This window comes from Aotus nancymaae, unplaced genomic scaffold (assembly GCF_030222135.1).
Source record: "Aotus nancymaae isolate 86718 unplaced genomic scaffold, 86718_ANA_hifiasm-v0.15.2.pri h1tg000014l, whole genome shotgun sequence".
Taxonomy (NCBI): Eukaryota; Metazoa; Chordata; class Mammalia; order Primates; family Aotidae; genus Aotus; species Aotus nancymaae.
The window spans coordinates 61,365,587-61,388,447 of NW_026988425.1; the positions used below are offsets into that span (position 1 = coordinate 61,365,587).

General features: G+C 42.0%; 1 protein-coding gene across 2 annotated transcripts in view; it reads right to left on the minus strand.

The window, feature by feature from the left end:
* Positions 1–11,315, minus strand: part of CD180 (CD180 molecule) — a 23,896-nt gene extending 12,581 nt beyond the window's left edge. For both annotated transcript variants that reach the window (XR_001108932.3, XM_012462245.2), the window contains exon 1: positions 11,048–11,315. Coding sequence is in view for 1 of the 2 variants with exons in the window: in XM_012462245.2 (XP_012317668.2) it covers positions 11,048–11,137 (90 nt within the window). In the remaining variant the exon portion in view is untranslated. The remainder of the gene's footprint in view (positions 1–11,047) is intronic.
* Positions 11,316–22,861: the final 11,546 nt, after the last annotated feature.

The window sequence follows — 22,861 nt, forward strand, 5'->3', positions numbered from 1 at the left end:
GTGCCTTTTGTGTAAGAAAGTCATGCGTGAATTTTCTTATATTTGTTAAAACAAGCCATGCAAAAACTCAAAAACTGATTGCCTTTAAGAAGAGGGAAGAGACCAGATAGAGGAGCAGGGATAGATGTGAGACTTCTCTGAATGCACTTTGTTTTACAGTTTTGATTTTGGTTGAATGGAAATGTTTAATTTCAGTTTGAAACAAACAAATCGACCTTAGATAAACATCACCAAAATAAGATAATCAAATATTATATACTTTCTGATGTGGTACAATGTGAGGTATGCATTGTCTATGAAGTATTCTTGCCAAAAAAAAAAATTAAACTTGAAACTCATCAAGATTTCAGGTTTAACTTCACATCTCAAAGTGATATGGTGGATTTAAGTTAAATAACACCGCAAGGTAGCAATCCACCAAATGCAGAACGTGGGACATTCTACAGAACAACTGACTTTGTTTTATCAGTGTGTGTGTGTGTGTGTGTGTGTGTGTGTGAGAGAGAGAGAGTGACAGAGAAAGAGAGACGATGAGCGAGAGAGAGAGAATGAGAGAGGAGATAGTGCTTGTTAAAAGACACAGAGGTAAGACTTGGAACCAACCCATCAATGATAGACTGGATAAAGAAAATGTGCCACATATACACCATGGAATACTATGCAGCCATAAAAAAGGATGAGTTCATGTCCTTTGCAGGGATGTGGATGAAGCTGGAAACCATGATTCTCAGCAAACTAACACAGGAACAGGAAACCAAACACCACATGTTCTCACTCATAAGTGGGAGTTGAACAATGAGAACACATGGACACAGGGAGGGGAACATCACACACTGGGCCAATTGAGGGGTGGAGGGCTAGGGAAGGGATAGCATTAGGAGAAATACCTAAAGCAGATGACAGATTGAGGGTGCAGCAAACCTCCATGGCATGTGTATACCTATGTACAAACCCACACATTCTGCACATGGACTCCAAAACTTAAAGTATAATTTTTTTAAAAAAAGACACAAATGTAAAACTACTTAAGAGGCATAACCATCAAATAATAGAGTAGCCCTCATTTAGATTCTGATCCAAATAAAGTAGTTCAAAAAGACTTTTTATAGACTGTCAGGGAACTTTGAATGAGGAAAGAATTCGGTGATATTAAGGAAGTCTGGATTATGTTAATGATAGTGGGCTCGTGATTATGTAAAAGAAATGTTCTTTTTCTTTTGAGATGCATGTTTAAATATTTAGGAATAAAACAGCATGATGTTTGGAATTGGCTTTAAAATACTTTGGCAAAAAAGGAGGAGAGGATTGTAGAGATGAAGTGAGTAGGCAAAATGCTGATCATTGTCAAATATTGAGGTTCTTTGCTACTATTTTTGTATAGGTTAACTTTTTTTCTTAACACAATGCTTAAAAACTAGCAGAGTGGCACACACCTGAGGCCTTGCAGTCTTGAAGTATGAATTCATTTTAGATCTCTGGATTTGTAGGCTGCTGATACCAGACCATAGGCTTTTGGGCACAACCCTGAACGTAAGTACAGAGAACTTCCTTATCCTGTGCCCCAGCGTGGTCATGGATTCTGAAGCCTGCCAATCATGTCTTTACACAAGTTATATGTCGAAATAAGTAGGTAAAAATGGGAAGTGGTTGTTTAGAAGCCTATAGAACTGTGGGGTCATTATATATCTGGTAATGCTTTAGGATAAAGATTAGAGGGGGCAGATGGGAAGGTCTAACAGGGCAGGTATGAAAGTCTGATGGAGTATATCTTGCCTTCAGAGTCTCCTTGTGAAGATATAAATGATCTCCAGGGAAAGTTCTTGCTATGCTTTGAATATGTCCTCCAAAGTTCATGTGCTGAAAACTTAATTGCCATTGTAATAGTAAGAGATGAGGCTTTTGGGAGGTGATGGGATCATGAAGACTCCACCCTCATGAATGAATTAATGCTATTATTGCAGAGTGTGTTAGTTATCATGGGACTGGACTCCTGATAAAAGGGTGAGTTAGGCCTCCATTTCCTCTGTCTGTGTGCTTGCTTATACCTTCTTCCATGGAATCACACAGCAAGAAGACCCTCACCGGATACCAGACCCATATTCTTGGGCTTCCCATCTCCCAACTATGGTAAATAAATGACTTTTCTATACAAATTACCCAGCCTGTGGCATTCTGTTATAGCAGCAGGAAACTGAGTAAGACAGTGCCTTGGAGGCACAAGAACACTGACATCCCAGACCTTGGGCCTGCTCTCAGATCATCTCAGGCTTCAGGTGAGTTCATCCAACCTTCCAGCTCCTGCCTTTCCCTGACACACAGGGGCTCACTAGATGCCCCACTAAGACTTCCCTGGCCTGGAAAAGATCTATTCTGTTAAACTCCAGATCAGCAGCTTTTCTCATGCTGAGATGCAAACAGTTCTGCTTAGTGGGAAACAGAACTGCACACATCCTGCTTTGCTCTGAAGCAGAAGGCTTTTGAGATGTCACCACTGTAACCTCATTTTCTTTCACTCTAATTTCTGCTTAGCGACGCACTTTTTTGTAGCTGCAAAACATGCTCATATACAGAAAGTCCCAGTTTTCCTTGATATTGTGACAACATTATAACTGTCACTGATGAAAATGCTTTATTTATATTTCCTTGTAATTTATTCTTCATTTTATAGACCCAAAGTCCTCCAGGCACTGCCACAAATCCACATAATGTCCTTGAAATGCATACTTTGCATTTAAAACTTAGATTTAGCTGACTGGTGGGGAAAAAAACCACGTGTTGCCAGACGTACCCTCAGTGCCCATGAATATGGACGACCCAGAGAGAATATGCATGTGCAGCTGCTGCCCCCATAGTTGCAAAGGTGCTGATTAGCTTGGAGGAGACATTTGTATGTTCTGGTCTCCTTTGGCATAACTGATGTCACATACGGTTGGAGAAAAGGGACTTCCTCAATTTTCTCATTCTATTCTGGCCCTACAGCAAAAGGCTCAATGCTGTCAATTCCCTGCTTCTCCTGAATATATAAGTGCCCATGACACCTAAATTATTCTGTGCCTGAGCCTCTTGTGTGCTTTCCTAAGCACTTTACTGCACTAATGTGATGCAGAAGATTGAGAATACAGGAGGAGCGCTACTAAGCCAGTGGCCTGAGTGAGTTCCTTGAAAATAGAAAGAAGGTAAATAAAGTAGCTTGGTTTCAACCCAGTGAAAAACAGAATGAGTGGATGACGCTACCAAGGAGTATCAGGAATGCCACCATGAGTCTGGCCATAATATTGAATCATCTCTAGTTAGGTGTAAATGGCCATAGATCCTCTGCCTTTGATTTCTAGGAAAAAGAAGCAAGTGACAAGAAATGCAGCTGATAAAAGAATTTAGAAACCAAACACATTTTAGAGACTGTCTAGGACTCAACATCCACGTGGCCCTTCCCTTACAGTTTCTATAATCACAATTGTATCATCAAAATGGCCACGATGATAGAGACACCAAATCACCACATGCTCTGGAATCATCTAGGAAGCATTAGATTGTTTTCAGTCTATTGTAATTTTTTACACACATGCACGCACACACACACACTATTATTCACATTTTTTTGGATTGAGAGTACACTACCGACATCATGACCTTTAAGCCCTAAACACTTCAGTTTATATATCCTAAAAACAAGGATATTATAGGACTGCAGTGCCATTATGAAATTCAGGATGTTTAACATTGATACAACGTTCTTATCCAACATACTGTCTATATCCAGATTTTGCCAATTGTCCCATTATTGTTCTTTACAGTAATTTTTGTTTTTCCAATTCAGGATCACACATTGCATTTAGTTGTCATATCTCCTTTGACTCCTTTAATCTGAGACCGTTCCTCAGCTTTTCATTGTCTTTCAGTCACGAATATTTTTTGAAGAATACAGGCTCATATTGTGCAGAATGTCCCAAGTAATGGGTTTGTATGTGTCTCATGATTTGACTCTGGTTAGATATTTTTGGTAGTAATATTGCATTAATAAGGGTGTGTCATTTTCCCTATCAAGATTGAAATCAAACTTTTTTGAGCATGAGTTCTGATACCCAGGCTTCCAGAACAGCAGAATGGTAATGCAACAGAGAGTGAAAGGACAGGATGCAAAGAAACACTGGGCCCAAGCAGATAGCATGGCCACCGCGAGGACCACATGCTGCTTTTGCTTTTTCCAGGCAGGTAACCACAGCCGTTGCAGTTTCTCTGATCTCCACATGACCATTTCCTATAAACCCAGCCTTCTCTTCCTAGAGAAGTCTAGAAATGTGGTCAATTTCCAAACTCCCCTTTGCACTTCTCTGCTTCTGCTGGCTCCACTGCAGACTGGACTTCTTGGTGTGAACTCACGCAGACGGCAGAGCTGCGGCAAGGTCACTTGGTATTTATGACAATTACCTCATTCCCGTCACTATTCTAAGTCAAGGGGCATTTGCACTGGGACCCACTGTGCACTGGGACCTGTGTCATCCATTTTGTCTCTAGCTCTGTCTCAGAGCTATGCCTCCCAGAGCTACATCTGTATTTGCAATCCTTTTTCCCTCTAGGTATTCATTTGCATTTTTTCAATCAGGCTCTTATTTTTCTCCTTTCTGCTGTATGTCTAACTCCCTCTCATCCCACTGTATTTTCCCTCCTTGCAAGTGTTGAAACATTTTCTAATTTAGAACTCTTTGAATTTCACTCAAGTGCTTATTCTCACCTTTTCGGATTTCTCATCTGCACTTGACACATGCAGCAGCCAGCCCCCCATGCACGAAGAGTCTGGGACACTGACCTCCAACCCCTCCTCATTAATCATGCCTCCATCCGAGATAGAGCAATTTTGACTGAGCCAAATCCCACAGCAACAATTACTCTCTGAAAACAAAGCAAACACTCCCTAGAGAGCACATCCCTATAACTTTGTTGTCAATCTTATTCCTCCAGGCAAAGGGCATTCCAGTTGCATGCACTTTATTTTCTGTTTGTCTGTAAAGTCAGACTGCTTGGGTTCAAATCCTAGCTCTCAACCACCAAGCCGTGTTCTCTGAGACTCCCTTTTCCTCAACTGCAGATTGAGGTTAGTAACTTCACCTTGCAAGTTTACTGTGAGGATTAATGTGATAATGTGTGTCAGCACTAAACAAGAAAATTTAGTGTTTAACTGGATCATCACAACCTTACATCATTATCGAAAGATATTGGGAAGGCCTTGTGTCTTATCAACTTGGGTTTCCTTCCCAAAAAAGAGCTCTGCTAACCAGTCCCCCTTTATCCCACACCTAGGGACTGAAGGACTCTCTTCTATCATAGTATGGAGAGAAAAGGATGGCCAAGCTGAGCTCACTTGAAAAGGGGAGGCATGCCCACATTCACAAATAACTATTTCAAGAGTGCATCTAAAATGATGCCACAATTCAAATCACAGAACACTGAATTCCAGCTACTCTTTGCATATTTGTCAGCTTCCAAAGACTTGATATGGGTCCTAATATTTTTGCTTAAGTCACACATATACAGGAACACAAACATTCGCAGAGAGAGAAACAGAAAGAGAGAGAAAACGTAGCATTTGACAATGGAAGAATCTACGTAGACTACATAATCCTCTTAGAACCTGTAGGTAGGTTTGAAAATTTTTCCAAACAAAACGTTTTATTTAAAAACTAATTTTGACTCCTACTTGTATGCAAAAAACAAAAACAATTTAGATGGATCTAAATGTGAAACCTAGAAATAGAAAATAAATACAAACAGTAAAGCTTCTAGAAGAAACATGGGATAATATCAAACCCTTGAGGTAGGCAAAAAAATACAGAAAAAAATAGTAAGTTGAGGTTTATTAAAATTAAGAACTTTGGTTCAGCAAAGGACACCACTAGGATAGTGGAAAGGCAAGCCACAGAGTGAGAGAAGGTATTTGCAATCTGATGAAGGACTTATATCCACATTACATAAAGAACTCCTACAAATGAATAAAAAAAGGCAACCCAATTGAAAATTAGCAAAACACTTCAACAGGCATTTCACACACACAAGAAAGAATATGCAAATGACTGATTAAAGTACAAAAAGGTACTCAATTTAGTTGTTCACCAGGAAAATACAAATTAACTCCCAGTGAAATACCAATACCCACTTATCAGCATGGCTAACATTTTAAAAGCAAACAATACAAAATGTTAGTGAGTTTTTGGAGCAATTAGAACTTATGTACATTGCCGCTGAGTATAAACTGATACTAACACTTTACAAAACTGGCAATATCTATTAAAGTTTAAACATATGTTTACCCATGATCAAATAAACCCACTCCTAGATATATACCTAATAAATATTTGTACATCTGTTTACTAATGATATAGACAAGAATGTCCAAAGCAGCATCATTCATAATAGCCAAAACATTGGAAACATCACAAATGCTCATTGGCAGTAGAATGAATAAATCAATGGTGGCTCACTGATACATCAGAGTAACATTCAGCATTAAAAATGAACAAATGATTGCTGCAAACACAAATAAGTCTCACAAATTTAATGTTGAACCAGAAAAGAAGCCAGACACAAAAGAGTACACACTGTATGGTCCCATGTACATAAAGTTCAAGACCAGGAAAAACTAGTTTCTGGTGATGGAAGCTAGAATACTGGATGCTTTCAGGGGCTAACGACAAGGAGCAGGCATGAGGAGGGCTTCTGAGGTGCTGAGAATTTTCTACCTCTTGATCTGTGTGCTGGTAACATGGATGTGTTCACATGGTGAAAACTCATTTAACTGCATACCTATGACTTGTGAACTTCTCTGTATGTATGTTTTATTTCGACAAAAAGTTTATTAAGCTCAAAACAAAAACCTTATTTTTAGGCTAGGGCTTACAAACAAATGCGAACTGAAAGAGCCAGCCAGTCCTTCAGATTGAATCCTCTGTTATGCCTTTTTTGCACCGTTATAAAGAAATACTCAACACTGGGTAATTTATAAAGGAAAGAGGTCTAATTGGCTCACTTCTTCGCAGGCTCTACAGGAAGCACAGTGCTGGCATCTGCTTGGCTTCGGGGAGGACTTGGGACTCTTGCAATCATGGCAGAAGGCAGAGGGGGAGGAGGCAGGCACACTGCATGGTGAAAGCAGGAGAGAGAATGACAGGGGAAGTGCCACTCTTTTCAATGACCAGATCTCAGGAGAACTCATTATCACCAAGACAGCACCAAGCCGTGAGGAAGCTGCCCCAACACACCTCCCACCAAGCCCCACCTCCAGCCTTAGGGATTACAATTCAATATGAGATCTGGCCTGGGACACAGCTCCAAACTCTATCAGATCCCAACTGGCTAACTGGGCCTAAATTTTAAATAGAGCCAAGCAGCCAGTTGCTGACTAGAGGTCACATGTGTACTCTGAGTTTCTGAAAACCCTCATCTCTGTTTAATTTTGGAACTTTCAACTCTCACCTGAACAAACCAGTCAAGGCTCTGCTTTATCAACCAGTCAGGGCTCAGCTGCACCAACCAATCAGAACTAAGCAAGTTTGAATGCTTCTGTTGCATAAATGAATCTGATTGGGAACCTGAGTGGGAAACCTCTCTATATAGAAGCCAAATTCCGTATTTGTTCTCTGGAATGCACCTCCAAAGGCTATGTGCCAAAAGCTGCAGTCTCCCCAGTTTGCAAACTGTTCATTGGAATAAAGTCTCCTTCCTCAAATTCCTCTTCAGAGAACTTTTGTTCACAGGCTTAATAGGGTAATGGTGGTCACATGAACGTGCAGGCACTATGCATGAGCTGAAGGGGGAAGAAGAAAAGAGGAAAGGAAACCAGCGGGGAAGGGTGGGTAAAGTTGGGGGTGATTTACACTTGAAAAAGGACCAAACCCTTAAGTCAAAGGCGAGAGTTTATTTTCTTAACCACCCTTCCTTTTATCCCTTGCCAGCAGCCTGGAAGTTCCAGACTGTCAGGAATGAGTTCCATTTGTCTTTGCATCCTCCAGCTCCCTCCCTAGTATCCACAGAGTAGCAAGGGCTCTGTAAACAGCCTTAGATCTTGCTCTTGAGAACTCACACATGATGGATGAAACAAAAGAAAATACAGATCCAATGCTAATTGAATAGCTCACAAGGTCATTTAAAATCAAACTTCTTTCAGAGGGACAGCTGCAGCAAGGTTGTTGTTACGGAAGGGTTCAGTTTCATCTGGCTTATCCAAAAAGGAAAACCTTTGCTACCACACAGGGCCAGGCCTGCAGACCCTAGAACACTGAGCACCACTCCTGAGACATGAATAGCACCGAAGACCCCAGAACAGGCAGCCAAAGGACTAGGGGGCCTCCCGCTGATGCAAGGATTTCAGAGTTAAAGTTGTAGGTGTGTAAGAGTGGGGCATTTAAAACAGCCTGCTTTCCAATGAGCTGGAATTAAATGGGGATATTACCCCATCAGAGGCTCTCACTAGGAGGTGATAACCTATGTCCCTGATCACTAAGGGGATGGTGTCCTCATTCCTACCCACTTGTCATGCCTCCCACATGTCTGTATGACATTGACCTGAAACCACCTTTGCAAAATTATGACAGAGAAATATGACATAGTTGACTCCATCTTACTTCTAACCTCCAATCTCTCCTTGGTCGTTCTTGGGTGTAGATCAAGCTCACTTTGGGACATATTTATAGTTTAACCTTAAAGCAAGGATAATAGCCCTTCTTAAAATGAAAGCACCTTTATAAAGCTAATGAAAGGCTACCAAGTTAGGATTATAAGAGGGGCTTGAATTCTGCTAAGATATTGGCATAGTTACTTCTTACTGTTCAGGAGTCATGTGACTAGAGGTCACAAGATTTGTGACTTCCCTAATTACTTCTATAGATAACATCACTATTATAGAACCTAAGAATTTTTTTTGAGATCTTTCAGACTAACCCTACCCAGACTCCTGACTCAACCCATCCTGTGGCCCCACCCAGAGGTGGACATGAGAACCATCTTCCAAAACCTTATGACTTCATCCCCAACCAGTCAACATTTGCCATTCCCGTGTTCCCTGCCCACCAAACTATCTTGAAAACCCCTAATCTCCAAGACTTTGGAGTGACTGACTTGAGTAATAACTCTGTCTTCCACCTGGTGTGGCCAGTCTCACATCATTGAAACTTTCTTTACTGCAATGCCGTAGTCTCGGCGGATTGATTTTGTCTGTGCAGTGGGCAGGAAGACCTCGTTGGGCAATTACAGACCTTCCAACCTGAAGGATGAGAGGACAGCCTTCTGGGGCTGATAAAAACTTCTCACTCTTCCCCTTTTGTTATGGGCTGAATTTTCTCTCCCCCACCACCAAATTCATATGTTGAAGTCCTAACCCCCAGGACCTCAGAATGTGACTGTATTTAGAGATAGGACCTTTAAATAGGTCATTAAAATAAGCTGAGGTCATATAGGTGGGCCTTAATCCGATCTGACTGGATTCCTTAAAAGATGAGGAAATTTGGACACACAAGAAGACACCAGGGACACTCATGCACAGAGGAAAGGCCATGATAGGACACAGAGAGAAGATGGCCATCTGCAGGCCAAGGAGTGAGGGCACAGAAGAAGCAAACTCTGCCAACACCTTGATCTTGAAATTGCAGCCTCCAGAATGGTGAGACAATCTATTTCTCTTGTTGAAGCTACCCAGTCTGTGGTAATTGTTTTTTGTTGTTGTTTGTTTTTTGCTATATTTTTTGTTTGTTTGTTTGTTCTGAGATGGAGTCTTGCTCTGTCACCTAGGCTGGAGTGCAGTGGCACATTCATAGCTCACTACAACCTCTACCTCCTGGGTTTGAGTGATTCTCCTGCCTTAGCCTCCTGAATAGTTGGGATTACAGGCATATGCCACCACACCCAGCTAATATTTGTATTTTTAGTAGAGCTGGGTTTTCACCATGTTGCCCAGGCTGATCTTGAACTCCTGGTCTCAAGCCATCCATCCACCTTGGCCTCCCAAAATGTTGGGATTACGGGCGTGAACCACCACGTCCAGCCCAGTCTGTGGCATTTGTTATGACAGCCCAAGCAAACCAACACATGCCTTCCCAGCTTTTATTTCTCATGGGCATGGTGCCTCCTCTTGGCCTGCTGCTGATTCCTAATGTCAGACCAACAGGTCTCTGCTCACCCAACTCTGAGCCTTACCCCAGCGCTGGCTTTGCTCTGCTCTTCCTTATCCTTCTGGCCTCCTTCTAATACTGCCCCAGGGCAACTCCACATCTGGCTACTCCTGGCTCTTACTCTTAACCCCAACCCAGACTTGCAGCCACCAAGACCCATTGTCCCTCCTGTATGCAGCCTTTGCCTGACAGGCCACGTGGTATTGAACACTTGTGGGATCAGAGAAAGCAAGAGGAAGTTTGAGGCATTTTAGAGGATGGCAAGAGACGGAGGCCCTTCTCCTTTCTCTTCACCCCCTCCAAGAACTTCCCACAGGTTGATAAATATTGTTATAGTCCAAAACAGAAGGTGTAATTTGGCTATATTCTCAGTTTTTACTCCTGTGGGTTAGTAAAACAGATGGAGGGCTGTCCAAGTCGAGGAGAAAGCCAGACTCATTCAGAATGATCTTTTCAATGCTCTAAAACCTGGCACAGGCTTGTCTTTACTAATTCTCACCCTGAGAGCCAGGAGACCAAAGGACTCATTGGGATAGCGCCATGTGAGAGTGGGGATGTTAAACCAACAGCTCCCCCAGGCTGAGTCAGTTTTAGGGGTCTGCTTTGTGCACAGAGACCCTGTTGATATCTTATGACCCACTTGGGATTATTTGAGGGGAATTGTTTGAAAAAGAGAAAAAAATCTCATTGCTTCCTATTAAGATGCCACCAGATGATCTCCTGGCTGAGCTCTTTGGCTTCTTTCTCACAATAATAACAAAATATATATACCTAATTTCCTTTTTAAAGACAGTGGATATTGAAATGCCAAAGCTCGGATTGGACTGCATGCTAAATCTCAAAATTTTCAGACGGTTTAATCTGGATAAAGACAAACAGTTTGGACTCACCTCAATGCACATCTGATCCAAGGAAGTGATGACTTTACAGCTGGCAGAAAACAGCACCACTAAAAATAAGCAGCTGCAGTCAAAAGCCATCGTAGGACCAGTACAGTCCCAGCGTGTTGGGTTTACCTAATGCTTGGAGCTGAGAAACTATGAAGGCCCTGAAGCTATCAAACTATGAAGGCGCTGGCAATTTGGCAGCCAGAGAGGTAGTCAGAAGGGTGATCTTGGAGCAAGAAATACTGTTGACTGCTCAGCATTCTGTGACTCTGTGCTTCAAAAAAAAAAAGGAAGTCCCTTTTGCATACCACCCATCTTTGCCAAAAATAACTGAGGTCCCAGCCCAGAATGGCCCAGTGCATTTCCTGCCACTGAGCATGAATCAGTTGTGCAGTCCCTTTAGGCTGATCGCACAGACTTTTATTGTGATGGTTCCAATTGACTTTATGCCAACTCCAAGCATTTGGCCAACTCCAACAGCTTCTGGTCCTTTTCCCTGAGAGAGGCTATGGAAGCTCTGCCCACCAAGGAGATCACTTTCTTAGTTGTCCTAGGTGAGTGAGTAGAAGAGGCGTTGGAGAACATTGGAAGGGCAGAGCACTCTGTAGGGGCAGATTAAAGAACTGAGCCCTTCATGGCACCTGCTGAGCTGGGAGCTGGAGCAGGAGGGAGCAGGCTTGAGAGTGTATCTGCTCCTTGAGCCTCAGCTGCTGCCTTGGCCACCTTGGCCATCCCCACCTTGGCCATCCCCACCTCTAGTCTTTGTGTAGGAGGAAGATGACTTCATCTCTTGACCTGGTGGTTCAGGCTTGTTAAAGCAGTTGGGGTGAACTCCCCTCTGGTTCCTTCCTAACCTGGCCTGGGGAAGGAGGAGACACTGCTATAGACAGAGCAATCTGGCTAGGGGACAGCAGAGTTAGGGATGCCAGCCTTGGCTCTGTTTCTTCCTAGAAATAGTTTTGAAGCAGGATTCAAATTACCCTTATCATGGAGCAAGATGTGGCAATGATTAAAGAAAGTCAAAGATCAAACATTCCTCAATAGGCTGCATTTAGCTACCTGTTTTATCTGTTCTCCAACCCTCTGGAATACAGGATATATTTGGTGTTACTGTGCTCCCACTCCATTTCCAAGAACCCAGTTCTCAGTATCAGAGTTCACAATGACTCGGGTACTACTACTACCGCCACCATCACCACTACTGTATTACTATGATGAATAAAATGACTATAGTATCTGCCATTTATCGAGTCCTTACTATGTGTCAGACACTGGGTCAGGTTTAATTTTTGTTTTTTGCTGCATTTCCCTATCTTCAAATATTTCCACATATTCTATAAAAGAGATATTATTTCTCTCATTTTACAGATGTAGAAACTGATGCTTAGAGAAATTAAATGACCTCTCCAAGGCACACAATTAGAAAGTGGTGGTCTAGGGCTTCAGACCCAGAAAACCTCACTGCAGAGACTGTGCTACTACTCTTCATGGTTTAAGAAAGGATTTTGCCTCTGGAAGGAGCTGAAGAGTAGATGAGGTGAAGAATGATGTTCATTTGGAGATTTCAGAGAAGATGCCAAAAAGCAGAGGGGATTGGAGGAAATATGTACTTGGCACTCTGCTGGGGCTGCTGCACACATTTGGGCTTTTCCCAGTCACTCTTAAAATGCCATCTTCATCAACAAAATAATCTCTGAAGATGCCATCAGCCAGACACAGTCTAAGCAAACCCCAACCAATGACAGATCACCTTGCTTCAAAGAAGATGTCCGTCAGTGTGCAATGGGAAGCTGAGGACTGGGAAGGGTTTAGTGCTAGACCTGAGATCCTTGCTTGCCAACTGAGTGACCTTGGGCAAGTCATTTCACTTAGTCTGTTTTCCCATCTGAAAAACAAGAATAAGCAATCGTGTTCTGCCTACATCACCGGGTAATTATGAGGATCAAATAAGATCCTATCTGTGAAAATGCTTTCCTTACCTTAAAGTCCCAGATAAATATGCAGAATGTGAGGCAAAGACTGAGTAATAAATTCTGATGTCATGTAAATATCACTCAGGAAATTGTCTCCTGCCCCAGAGATGCTGAAAGGCATATTACTTTCCTTCTTAACCTTTCCTTCTTAAAGAAAGGTCTGATGGCTCAGTTAAGGCCATCAGATTTTGTCATTTTCTGAGGCTACATCATTTGCATATGATTTGCATGCGTTTGTATAATGAATTCAAAAGACTTACTGCAAGTATATAAGAGTAAAAGAAAATGAATGAATATGAGTGACCTTCTGCCACAGCATTCAAATCACATATTCAGGGCATAATACTCTGAAATATGAAATAGATTAAAATTTAAACTATTACAAACAGATGAGAAGATAGGTTTTAGAGTTTAGAGGCAAGAACGAAACTCTTATTTGGTCCCAGAATTTGGATATAAAGAATCACATCCTCTTACAGGTCACCTGATCCAAATGATTTTCATGCCTGAATTCTCTCCTACACACCCCTTAATTCACCCCTCTCTGTAGACAAAAACATACTGAGTTATTTTTCAGTCTATTCTGAAATGCCTCAGGTGACAGAAAACTGATCATTCCTCACCCCCCAATGGTTTTGGCCAATTTTGGTTGTTCAAAAGGTTTTATCTTACACTGCACTGTTAAAGTCTCCTTTGGCTAACAGAGGAAGTTCAAGGCCTTTTCTACCTTCAAGTATTTGGAAATAGCTACCACGTTCCTGAATTTTTCCCTTTCTAGGTTAAAAATCTCTAGTTCCTCAAACTATGCCATAAATTAATGCATTGCAACCTCTAGCAGACTGTTTATCTAAATGTTTTCTCAATTGCCCAAGGCAAGCACTGACTTGAATTTTAATCCTAGCTTTGCCACTCACTGTGTGTGTCACTGGGGCAGTCTCTCTGAGTCTCAGTTTGCTTATCTGCAAAATGATGGAGTTGAACTAGCTTATCAACAAGGTACTTCTTTATTTAAAGCTCCATTACTTTATTTCAAAAGTATGATTTCCAATTTACTTTTGTAATAGAATTTTTGGCTTGAGCCAATAATATTGAGTTACCCTTGATTTGTCTCACATCTTCTTGGCAAACAAAAATTACAGAGAGAAGTTTGGCTGAGTAATGGGCACCATGATTTCTGTACTCCCAGTTGACTCACAATGCCATTGAGGGATAAAATTGCCAACCCCCATGCTGAGAACCAGTTCTTGCGGAGATATGGAGAGGGAGAAGAGAACATGAGAAAACACACCAGAAACGTATTTATTTCTACTGACCAGCATCCATGTCAGTGAGGAAACAATAGACTCTGGACCCCGGAAGTTTTCAAAAGTTCAAGCACCCTTATATTAGATATTAACATATATTTATATACAAATCCCGAATCATTGTTTTTGTTGGTGTGCTGTCTTTTATTCTACTACATTTGCATGCAGTTTGTCCCCTGTGGTTAGCTGTCTCCCCATGGGTGACCCCATAGAACTACCGAATTTCCTGTCTGGTGAGGCCCATGCGTTCACTTTTTTGTTGCCATGTATTTATAATCTGGGAGTGGTCTGGGGTCCTAGGATACCTTATTTGGCTCTTCAATCTCTTTCCTGGTGATAACTCAAAGGAAATTTACCTCAAAAGACTAACTTACTTTCTTTCAAGGATGTGCAAACCAAAATATGCTTTTGTGATCTAAATTTAGCCAAAAACTAGATGTTTTTAAAATAATTTTATTAGATAATTAAAACAAGTAATTTATGTTATATCTTATGGACACCAGTCGGTATTAAACTGACCTATATTTTTACCCTCTGTACGTTTAGTTGTAGTTCTGCTTTTTCTTCAAGCCTGCTTTCCTACATTCCTGCCTCTAGATGGTTAAATTTATTTGCTTCTAAAATTTTACATGAATATTTTAAATATTGTGTAGTCAATTTTACTCTTTATTGTTATAGTTCTCAATATGTTTATTTTATTTTATTATTATTATTTTCAGATGAAGTCTCGCTCTGTCACCCAGGCTGGAGTGCATTGGTGCAATATTGGCTCACTGCAACCTCACCTCCCAGGTTCAAGTGATTCTCCTGCCTCGCCTCCTGAGTAGCTGGGATTACAGGTGTGCGCCACCATGCCCGGCTAATTTTTGTATTTTTGGTAGATATGGGATCCCCTATATTGGCCAAGATGGTCTCAAACTCCTGACCTCAGGTGATCCACCTGCCTTGGCCTCCCAAAGTGCTGGGATTACAGGCATAAGCCACCGTGTCCGGCCTGTTTTTTTGAAAAATCAAATTATTATAATCCAAGGTTCAGAGCCATAAAGGCCCAAAGTCAAGCCCACCTCTCTCTGAGGGTTATTGCTGTGCTGCTTCATGAGTGCACCAGAATGGAGCCCTCTGTTTCTCTACTCCTGCTTTCTTGTCATGCTGTTTATGCTTCTGTCTCTGTGGTTGATGATACTTATGAGGCCACCAGGCCAGACAGAGCAAGTGATGCCGATGCCCTTCTCACAATTTGAGAGGAGACCAGGCTCTCCTCAAGTCTGGCTTGGTTTTATAGCGGAAGAAAGCCTTTTTCTCTACCTTCTTTGGTTCTCAGACTGGGGCCTGTCAATTGAACTGGCAAAAGACAGATTAAAAGGAGATAAAGCATAATAATTTTATTTGATTGTAATATTTTTATGTGGCACAAGGGCTTCCTAGAAAGATGGGAAGATCCCAAAGCGGTGGTTAGACCCAGAGGCTTACGTACCATTTTAACAAAGAGCAATCAATTGTGGAGTTGTGACAAGATAAAGAAAAGGAATTTAAGCTAGGAGCAGTGAATTATGGGAAAGTGACTGGGAAATGTATGGGGGAAACTAATGAAAGGCAAGGGTTAAGCAAGGTCTGTTTTGACTCTTTGTCTCCAGTGAGAAGAACATTCTCTTATTCCTAGTACAGGAAGGGTAGCTGTCTCATGGGAAATTTATGTCCTATTTTTAGGTAAAAATGGAGAGACCAGGAAGCCCCTCCTGCATCTGTAATTTCTTAATTACCTCCAGGTCAAAATAATCAACACATCAAAGTGGTGTGTTTTGGGGTGTTACGTTCTGGTCCCCTTCAATTTGACCTTCAATTTCAAGCTCAGCTGTGTACTTTCGAAGCTGGACAGCCTTGGGATGCTGACCCTCATTCAGAGCTATTTCTCTGCATTTTTTTTTTATTTTGCTCTTGTTGCCCAGGCTGGAGTGCAACAGCATGATCTCAGCTCACTGCAACCTCCATGTCCCAGGTTCAAGCAATTATCCTGCCTCAGCCTCCCAAGTAGCTGGGATTACAGGTGCCCGCCACCACATCCAGCTATTTTTTTTTTTTGTATTTTTACCATGGGGTTTCACCATGTTGGCCAGGTTGGTTTAAACTCCTGACCTCAGGTGATCTGCCTGCCTCGGCCTCCCAAAGTGCTCATATTACAGGCATGAGCCTCCACACCCAGCCCTCTCTGCACTGTTGTTGGCACTGCTGCCAATGCCACCAAGAGCAACAGCGCAGGCACAGTATCCTCACATCACATAGAGAAGTTTTTGTCACAGAGGTGAGCTGTCTAAGTCCTTTCGTGCCTCTGAGCCCAAATCTTCTTGGCTTCCATACTCAGGGGAAGGGGAGGTCTTTACTTGTCTGATCCAAAGACGTTTGCACACCCTGCCCCAGGACTTACCTCTTTTCGAGATAAGTGATATTGGAAATATTCATTCTCTGGGTCTTCATTATAGCAACTTGAAAACTATCTGGTGCTGGAACATTTCCCCAAATCTCGGTTTCACTATTTTTTGTGGTCATCCAGTTACATGTATATAGTTCTGAAAATATATGTAGCATATTAGAATATTTGTCAAGCTTTAATTTTCAATTAACCATAACATCAGTACCACTCACTAGCTTCTCTTTCATCTGATGCATTTTTTAAGGCAGAAATGTTAAAGGCATCCTTAGGGTTTTTCCCTCAAACTGTAAATGAATGTAATATTAACAGGAACTGAGATACAGAGACTAGAGTGAGTATAGGGCTGGGAATTGGGATTCTGAGATAAACTCTCAACTCTGAAATAAAGTAGTTTCAATAGTGGTGCATTACAATCAGAAATTTTAAGCTAAAAATAAATTTTTAAATAATCTAATCCAACCCTGTCTTTTTTTCATTAAGAATGTAAATGAACAATCAATGAGTCTAACACTCCCAAGAGTTGAGATTTCTCACATTATTATTCAACTTACTTATGTTATTATTTACTTTTAGCCCTTCAGGAACATTTTTCACATCCTGTCTTATGTCAGGCAAAAAATACAAAAATTTGCCAAGCGCAGAGGTGCATGTTTGTGGTCCCAGCTACTTGGGGGGCTGAAGCGAGAGGATTGCGTGAGCCCGGAGAGTCGAGGCTACAGTGAGCTGAGATCGCACCACCGCACTCCAGCCTGAGTGACAGAGTGAGCTTCTGTCTCTAAAAAAAAAAAAAAAATTACAAAAATAATAATTAAAAAACTTTTTAGAGGCGGAGTTCTCGCTGTGTTGCCCAGGCTGGTCGTGAACTCCTGGCCTCAAGTGATCCTCCTGCCTTGGCCTCCTGAGTAGCTGGGATTATGGGCATGAACCACCATGCTTGGCAAGAATTATGTGTTATTTCTGGCATAAAGCATCTGTGAGTGACCAGGCTGATACCTTATCCATATTCAGTTTGTGATTTTAAGGAGCAGCTCCTCAGGAGGCAAAGTAAAAGTAAGAGCAAAAATTAAATGTGTGTAGGGAATACATACTATATGCCAGGTTCTCTTGTAAACACTTGATGTCCATTATCACATATAATTTCAGAACAACTCGTTGATGTAGGTCATATTTTTATTCCAAATCTATAGATGAGTACACCAAGGTCGGAAATACACACAAGGTCACAGGTCGGAAAGTGGAAGTTCCAGGACTCCTAACTCTCTCTAATCCCAGACTCACTCTTGTCCCCCACCATACTGCTTCTCAAGAAATCCCCTTGCTTGTAGTGGAAAGAATCCCAGAACCCCAGCCATATGGCAGGAAATGTGTTCAGCGCGGACTTCTCAGGCACTCAGGTTTGCATTCAGGCCCTCCCAGTTTGCGGTCCTCTGTGGGGATTCTTTCTGGCATTTGTCTGACAACCACATTTCATAGGATGGAGAGGGTATTTGGAAGAGATGTCAGACTTAGAAATTTAATCAGCTGGGCCAAAAGCAATCAAGATGCCATCTGGACAGGCTCTGACTTCCTGCCCAGAAGATAAAGACATCTGGACTTAGTAAATGCCAAGGACATGCTGACTTGGTCCCCAAGCCTGTGGGCCACTCCTCGCTTCTTGCAGATGTATTTTCTTAATTGCACAGAATCTATGGGCTCTGAGCTACTGCCAGGACCACTGAGTGCCTATGGCTGTTGACCACCAAAGTAAACACTGCAAACTGTAGTGACTTTCCAGTGCTAAGGAGATGGAGTGACTACAAAGGCCACTGTAAACAGGACTCTTTAATGACAGGGCAGGTGGAGGCTGCCCCAGGCCCAATTTATTGTTGATACAGAGTCTCTGAATTAGGGCACATGATGACTACTGATGTTAACTAGGGCTGCGAGGGAATGTTTGTACATGTGAAGAAGCTAATTAAGGTGGCTTGCCAGATCTGCATACTAAATCTCTGCTTATTGCCCCTTCTTCCTCCTGTGAGGGAGGCTCTCGCCAATCACTTAAGAGCTCCAGCAGTCAGCCTGCCTGTGAGTGTCCTGGATAGAAGATGAAGGGGCTTGGGGAGGAGCTTGAGAACTAGAAGTAAACGGTTAAGATTCTGCAGAGGGCTTTTATTATGGCAATATCTGAACATTTATACGTTTTCTAAACATCTTTCTAGAGATGACTTGGATCTCACATACCAGTTTCTATCTGTTTTAAAGCAGAGTTTGGGTCCTTCCAATAAGTGCCCAAAACCACCAAATTTGCTATAGTTGGGACCAAAATGCTTTGCTTTCCCTCAATAACTTCCCCAGAAGAAAGTGCTACTTGCTCCAAGTAGACTCGTGAGATTTCTGTTTTATAAATAATACTGATCAAAGCTATTGTAAATAGTTCTCTTTAAGCTTCTGCATGGTTGGAACATATGTAAGATTTTTTAGGTTTTTGAGATTTGCTACCTCGGGGCAATTTACATTTGGGAGTTTTAATTTCAAACTAATAAAAAATACTGTGTCTCTGAATGTTTCCCAAGTTTTCAATTCTAGCCTAAGATCTGGAAACAACTATCATTTCTGACAAGAACAAAACCAAACCAACCCCAATAGCAGAAAGAATCGGAGAGTTGGTCAAAACCTTGTTCAATCCTTCTGACCTCCGTGCTCAGGAAACACATTTTCATTAGTTTTCTTTGATTTTCATAGGTTGCACTTGTTTCTTTGCCTGTCACTTATTTCCCTTCGATTGCATTTTCTTTCTGAAAATCTTTTTCCTGTAAGGCCGGGTTGGTCAGCATTCAGTTCTTGCTTTAATTGGGCCTCTTTTAGCTTTCATCCCTCAGACTTTTATGTTCCTTTTTATTGTTGAACCTCATTTGAGGCTGTGGCTTTTCATCATCTTACCTTCCCATTTGTTCCTTATTCACCAGAACTTTGTTTCTGTGGGATCATCATCTTTCTTGGTCCAGAAGACCCGGGTAGCACCCATTTGTTTTCTTCCCTCAGTGTCTGGTTGGGGCCCACTCGTCTGAGTCCTTGGGGTTGCTCAGATGCCTGATCAGCTTAGCAGGCAGCACCATCAGAGAGGAAACCTGCCTGAGACCCCAGCTTGGAGTTTATTCCAGTTCAGGGTCTGGGACCTCGTGGCCAGCTGAGCCACACTGGGATGTGTTGGTAGGAGGTAAGTCAGGGATGGTGGGTTCCAGCCCCCTGACATGTGGCATGTCCCATAGCCCTGACATTGGCCAATACAGTAGGCAGTTCACCTCTGAGGTGGGACACACCTAGCTTTTTGCCTTTTTTTTTTTCCAAATGAAATGCGAGATATGAAGCCCGTGAAGAAAAGAAGAAGCTAAGAACTGGTGTGTCTCAAGATTTTCAACCAGAGAAAAAATATCCAGTTTATATTGCTGAATAAGTATATACCATGATAAGACCAGCCATAAAGAGACATGAAGGTAGAGAAAAAGTCCTTACAGAGAGATACCATCAGCAATGGCCAAGCATGGTGATATGCTGACATTCTAGTTTCAAATTCTAGCATAGTGTTTCTCTTTGGAACATAATTACTGTAGTTCCTGTTGCAGCCTGTAATTAACAACAAACAAACAAAAAAAAGTAAAAAGAGGAAATTCTAAAATTCCCTTTCCACCTTCTAAATATTGTTTAATTTGCTTTAAGCAAATCTACCATAACAATTTTAATTTGTAGAACTGATAAACATTATTTTATCAAATGACTTACATTATTTGAGATTGTGCTCACAGAATAGAGTTTTTTGTAGAATTTCTTTAAACTGTAACAAACCTGGTGCATTTTTTGATGACTTGATTTTTAAAAATTTAACTACACATATCTTGGCTGTATAAAGTGAGGCTGACTTGTAACTTTGAAATGTGCACATTAAATAGTCAAGAACCAATAAACTGAACAAATGACAAAAATTGTTTGCTTCAAGTGAGTCAGGCATGTCAAAACTACTCCCAGAATTGATTTGGAGGTAGCCTAGGCCATGGTTTTCAGAGAAACCTGTACAGCTGGGTGGGGCACTGCGGTTCGGTAGTTTCTGGAGAGGTCAAAATGTGATGTCAAAATGGTGTGCTAATATGCGGAATGACTGAGCTCCATTGCAGTTCAGACCTAGGACAAGGGGTTAAGGCACCTGCTAGCCCCAGGCCTCAAGCTGGGTAGGGAGGCTGCCCTGAGACCCTGGGCAGGCCCTGGTGGAGGAAGCAGGCAGGGACCTCTGGGACTGGGGGCACGCTAGCTATTGTGTTCTTGTGCCATCACCCTGTGTATTCCCAGAGCAGCTCTTGCTTCATTTTGCTTTCTCTTAATAAATGACATGGCAGTCCTCCCTGCCCCAAAGTGAAAAATTAATTAATTTCAGGAATGTATTTTATTTAACTCAATATATCAAAATGTTATTGCAATCATATAAAACCAATATAACTGATGTGAAATATTAGTGAGATGTTTACCTTCTGACTTCATAGTATATCTTCAAAATCCAGGGCTTGTTTTACATTTCCATCACATCTCAATTTTGGCAAATATTTTCACTGGAAATATTTGATCTGTATTTAGATTTCATAAAATTCATAGCCAAAAAAGTAGATTGACATAATCAAGTTATTCAGGCACACTTGCAAGTTTTTCAGCCACTGAATCGAGTATTAGTGTCTAATGTTCAAACAAGTTAAAATGAAATAAAATTCAATATTCAGTTTCTCAGTCTACGTTTCAAGTGCTCAAGAGGCACATGTGAGCTGGAGAGAAGTGAAACCAAATAAACACGGATTACCGAGTTTAGATGAAACAGTCACCTGAAATCATCATTGACTGATGACTCTTCTTGCTAGCTACCTCGGCACAGCAAACTGCAGGCAGGCCTGGAAGTCTGGGTTTTTGGCATGGAATGTTGTCAGGTTCACTCCTACACAGTGTGCAGCGACAGGAGTTAGTTTGCAAATGTTAACCCTGCCACCTAGTGACCACTTTCTGAATGTCACTTGGAGATTACCGCCTGAAAATTCGTGTCGACCTCAGCCTGGCCGCCATTGTAGACATCTCTAAGACGTTCTCCTGCACGATGCTGGTGATGTGTCATAACGGTTGGGGGCTGCGTTAGCGATCCCTGGAGAATAAACACTGAGTTATCGTCTCCCTTTGTTTTCCCACAACAGTAAGGTGCTTGGAGATCCAGGAGCATGTCTCAGGAGCACCCTATGTGCCGAGGAGGAGATGACTTCTGTCCCCTCAAGGGTTAGAGTTTCCAATTTCTCTGGTGCCTGATTCAATTGTAGCAACTGAACCTTCTGTTTGTTAATATGTGTCCCTCCTCTATTGAACTGCGAAATCTGTGAGGTCAGGGACAATGCCTTTCTGATGTTTGAGCCCCACCCCCTAGTTTGGTGTCTGCCTGACACTTGTCAGGGGAATGAATGGCTGGATGGTATGGCTATAAACTCCCAGTCTGCCCAGCATTCTTGCCGCAGTTCTCCAGATGGGGTATCTTCCCTTCCCCACCGTCAGGATGAACTGTGTCATCTTTCTTTATGTTTCTTCAGCCCTTAGCCTCCCCTTCTTCCATTACATGCTCAGCACATGCTCAGTATATGACCTTGCCTTGAATTTTGGAAATAGAAAGCTGCAGTTAGGAACTTCCTAATTTACACCCACCAAACCTTCAAACCTTCCTATCCGTGTGGCTGCACACACACCTGATCCTCCCTGGATGCACTGCCATGCCTTCCAGGTGTGCTCTGAACCACTCACTGGAATCACCTGAGGAGCTTTGACAATGGTTGATTGATGCCTGGGTTCCAAATCACAAAGTCTGATGTCATTCATCTTGGGTTTAGGCTGGGCATGTGGATTTTTAAAAATGTCCCCAGGGGATCCTAAACTACAGCCAGGATTGAGACCTGGTCTCTGCACCCTTCATTTCAGCCTTCTCAGGCTTCAGCAGGCAGCCCTCTCTCACCTGTGTTTCCAACTGTTTCCGTTTTGGTGTCATTTTCCAAATATGCAGTTGCCCTAAACTCTGCCATATGAAAATAAGAATAAAAAAGCCTTTCCTGGATCCAATATTCAT